Below are 3756 nucleotides of genomic sequence, written 5' to 3'. Positions count from 1 at the left end.
TCTCTACAAATCATTTAAATTATCGCCCCAGTTCGTTTGAGAAATTCCTATCTCCCCTATCTATGAGATGTTTGGATTTTTTTCACCAAAAAGTATAATTAGAAACCCTAAACCTAAATCATTGTGTTGTTAAAAATTGTCTAACATCAAATAAAAACCAGGCTGCATCCCAAGATGTAATGTTTTTTTGAGAGAAACCATTGTGTTGTGAAATACTATATCAATATTCCTTTTTTTTGTGTGAGCATATATCCCTATGGCAGCCATTTGCTGTAAACAGACCAATAACATAGATCCAAGAATGAAAGATGATCAAGAATCAAAAGGCAGCAGCTGTATTGCATCACAAACAACGTTAGAGCCCACGACATCGATTAGCCTTATCCTTCAAACTACAGCATCACCACCACATAATTACAAAGCTAGCTCCACAAATTTCTTAGAACCTATCAAAATCAGCAACTACAAACGCAACAAACGATTGCAATAACGACTAAGGACAAACTCAGAACAGTTCAAACAAAGACAAAATAATAAAGAAACCAAATGGTACATGCAATGATGCAAACTGGTCAATAGATCTTATTCTAATGGGCTGTGAATGTGTGTTTGTTGTGTGGGGATTGCTCACGTGCGAGATGAAGAAGGTAGGCTGTGTCATGTTGGCTTTCACATGGCATGCCGACTTTCCAGCTTCGGCGCAGAGGTAGCCTCACATGGTCTGTCCATCTCCTTGCCCCCTCATGGCTTAATCTTTCCTTGCAGCCCTTTTGGAGTGGATTCTACTTGCCTTCTCTCTACCGGAGTAGCTAGGAGCCTAGTCTCGTGATGTCCCTGCTCGACCGGTTGTACTTCATGTGACTCTTAACGAGCTGCCCGGCTGCAATGGCCGACATCAGAGAGAGCTCTCCTGCCAATACCGAGCCAGCAACCACGGCTGCCAGCAGCTGTGAGTTCGACCCCGGGGACTCCTTGCTGGCACCCTTTACGCCAAGCAGGTTGAGGCAAGCCGATTGTGATGCTAGCTGAGTCCCACCTCCGACTGTGCCAACCTACAACATACAAAGAGGCAACTACTTAGCCTGATTTGGTTTGGTGATTGATAAACCCTAATTGGGCATTAGTGCACCATTTACCTCAATGGATGGCATGGTTACAGAAATGTGAAGATCCTTGCCATCGTTGACAGCCTCCATCATAGTAATACAGTGAGAACTTTCAACGTTCTGTGCTGGATCCTGCCCGGTGGCTAGAAACACGGCAGACACAATGTTGGCAGCGTGTGCATTGAAGCCACCAAGAGCACCTGCAATGGCAGAGCCAGTAAGGTTCTTGAGCATGTTGAGCTCGACAAGGGCAGGGACCGTGGTTTTCAAGATCTTCGCCACCACATCTCCGCTAAGGACAGCCTCGCAGACTACTGACTTTCCACGACCTTCAATCCAGTTGACTGCGGCAGGTTTCTTATCTGAACAGAAGTTTCCTGCAACAAGAAGGGCAAATCACATTGTGTAACAAAGCATATGGCAACGACGAATTGCTGAAAATCGAGCTATATATACCAGAAATGCCAATGACATCCATATCAGGAAACTCATTGTGGAGGTAGTCTAGAACATTCTGGACACCTTTGGAAACCATATTCATCCCCATCGCATCACCTGTGCTGCATCGGAATCTAATGTATAGATTCTTCCCTGCAATAGCACATTTAATATCTTGTAGTCTTGCAAATCTACTCGACCTGTGCAAGTCCAAATAAAGGGATCAAATGATGCACCAAAACTAGTTAGCTATAATGTATTTGATGCTAGAAACTTCAGACATACAAATCTACAAAAGCAAAGCTCGAACAACATAACAAACTAGTTGAAAATGATTCAAAATGAGCTAATTCAATTAATGCATCTATCGAGAAAAAAAAACAACAGAATTTGATTTCCGCAAGAGAGGGAATTGAACTTACTTGTTGAAAACAACAGAAAGCGTATCAAAATTGAGAGGATCCTCTAAGAAGAACTTCAACTCCGATGCTCTCTTAGCAGAAGAAAACCTCACAACCGGAGCTCTAGTCATCCCGTCGCGGAGAAGCACGCACACCGCGCCTCCGGAGGCGTAAATGGCCTTGCAGCCGCGGTTCGTGCTCGCAACCAAACACCCCTCCGTGGTGGCCATCGGCACCGAGTACTCGCGCCCGTTCAGCAGCAGCGGCCCCGCGATCCCCACCGGAATCTGCACGTATCCCACCGGCATTTCGCAGCATTGCCCCAAAATCGCCTCGTAATCGAATCCTTCCAGCGGCAGGCCCTCCACGGACCTCCCGGTCTGCCGCTGCAGCGCCTCGCGCCGAATTTTGGCCGCCTTGAAGCAGTCGCCGAGCTTCGATTCGAGAGAATACGACGGAATTTCTCCGGAGACGACGCGATTGATGATCTCTTCCTCGTCTTCGGGAAGGTTTGGGGGATTCTCCGGTTTAGGAATTATGGAATCCGGAATTGAGCTGCAATGGATGGCGCGATCTTCGTCGATTTCGCCGTCGGATTTGGAGATGAAGGACTGGACGAAATCGATGCCGAAGAATCCCAGGAGGTAGATGAAGGAGGCGATGAGGGAGAGCACGGCGGCGAGCTCGGAGAGGGTGAGGACGTGGAGCGGGACGGAGCTGCGGATCTTCTCGCGCCACCGGTGGAGGAGGAAGTAGGCGACGGAGAAGAAGAGGGTGAAGAAAATGCCGTTGGTTAGGAAGAGGGGAAGGGGGAGGGCGTCGGAGGCTCGAGGCGCGGCGGGGGATTTGGATGTGGCGGAGTGAGGAGACGGCGGTTTCGGGGGCCTCCGGCGCATGTCCATGCCGTGGAGAATTAGGAGGCGGAAATCGTGGAAGAGAGAGGGAATGGGGAAAACGTACGGAATAATGAGTGGTGGCGGAGGAGGTGGTGGTGGCGGAGGAGCGGTGGTTGCGGGAGTCGCTATTTTATAGTGTTGAGGAGCGGAGGGAGTTTCATATGTGCTGGCATCTACTCTTTTTTCTTTTTTAATTTTATTTTTGGGCCTAATTTTTTTTAGTTTTCCTTTTTAGTGGGAATATTTAGTATATTTATGAATACATTAAATTTCACTTAATTTTGATTTGCATATAAATTAAAAGTCTGCCTTTAAATACACGAACATTTAATTATATTTGGTGAATTATATTTGGTGAATTAACATTGTTATGACTAACTAAAATGATAAATTAATGTCATCGTCACTAGTTGAATCATGCAAACGTTCCAAACATCCACCTCGATATTAATTTGAAGGACAATTGACAATCGTGTGAAAATTTATATAATTAAAAATTCGTGAATTTGAAATCAATTTTTTAATTCATGTATAAAATCATATTTTAATAAATGTTCATATAATTATGAGCAATTACCCCTTTTATAAAAGTATGAAACATACTAAAACGGATGGTTTAGCATTTAACTTTGAAATGTACTCCCTCAATCCTATGAAGCATGACATAATTCTTTTAGGCACGAAAATTAAGAAATTGACATTTTGTGTGTTATTTGTGGTAGGTGAAAAAGTGAAAAGATGAATAAATGATAAATTTTTTGTCATTTTTAGAAACAAGTCAAGCTTCGTGGGACAAACCAAAAAGGAAATTGTGTCATGCTTCATAAGACGGATGAAGTATATCAATGATATATAAGATGAATATATATTTTTGTAGTTAAACTTACATAGCAAAATTTCATATAATGGCTGCAG

At 44.0% G+C, this 3756-nt stretch overlaps 1 protein-coding gene across 1 annotated transcript; it reads right to left on the bottom strand.

The window, feature by feature from the left end:
- Positions 1 to 309: 309 nt before the first annotated feature.
- On the bottom strand, positions 310 to 3039 carry LOC130995288 (3-hydroxy-3-methylglutaryl coenzyme A reductase 1). The gene is made up of 4 exons (XM_057920526.1): positions 1967 to 3039; positions 1563 to 1744; positions 1137 to 1483; positions 310 to 1052 (listed from the first exon to the last, which is right to left on the bottom strand). The coding sequence occupies exons 1-4, from the start codon at positions 2845 to 2847 to the stop codon at positions 810 to 812; spliced, it is 1653 nt and encodes a 550-aa protein (XP_057776509.1). The 5' UTR covers positions 2848 to 3039; the 3' UTR covers positions 310 to 809.
- Between the last annotated feature and the right edge of the window lie 717 nt (positions 3040 to 3756).

Source organism: Salvia miltiorrhiza, chromosome 1, assembly GCF_028751815.1.
Source record: "Salvia miltiorrhiza cultivar Shanhuang (shh) chromosome 1, IMPLAD_Smil_shh, whole genome shotgun sequence".
In the NCBI taxonomy this organism is placed as follows: Eukaryota; Viridiplantae; Streptophyta; class Magnoliopsida; order Lamiales; family Lamiaceae; genus Salvia; species Salvia miltiorrhiza.
This window is presented reverse-complemented; position numbering and strand designations above follow the sequence as displayed.

Excerpts from the sequence above, each read along its gene's own strand:
- LOC130995288 (XM_057920526.1), bottom strand. The coding sequence starts at position 2,847 with ATGGACATGCGCCGGAGGCCCCCGAAACCGCCGTCTCCTCACTCCGCC. Across the intron at positions 1,745-1,966 it reads CTTTCTGTTGTTTTCAACAA|GTCGAGTAGATTTGCAAGAC; the intron begins GTAAGTTCAATT and ends GGACTTGCACAG. Across the intron at positions 1,484-1,562 it reads GGATGTCATTGGCATTTCTG|GAAACTTCTGTTCAGATAAG; the intron begins GTATATATAGCT and ends TTCTTGTTGCAG.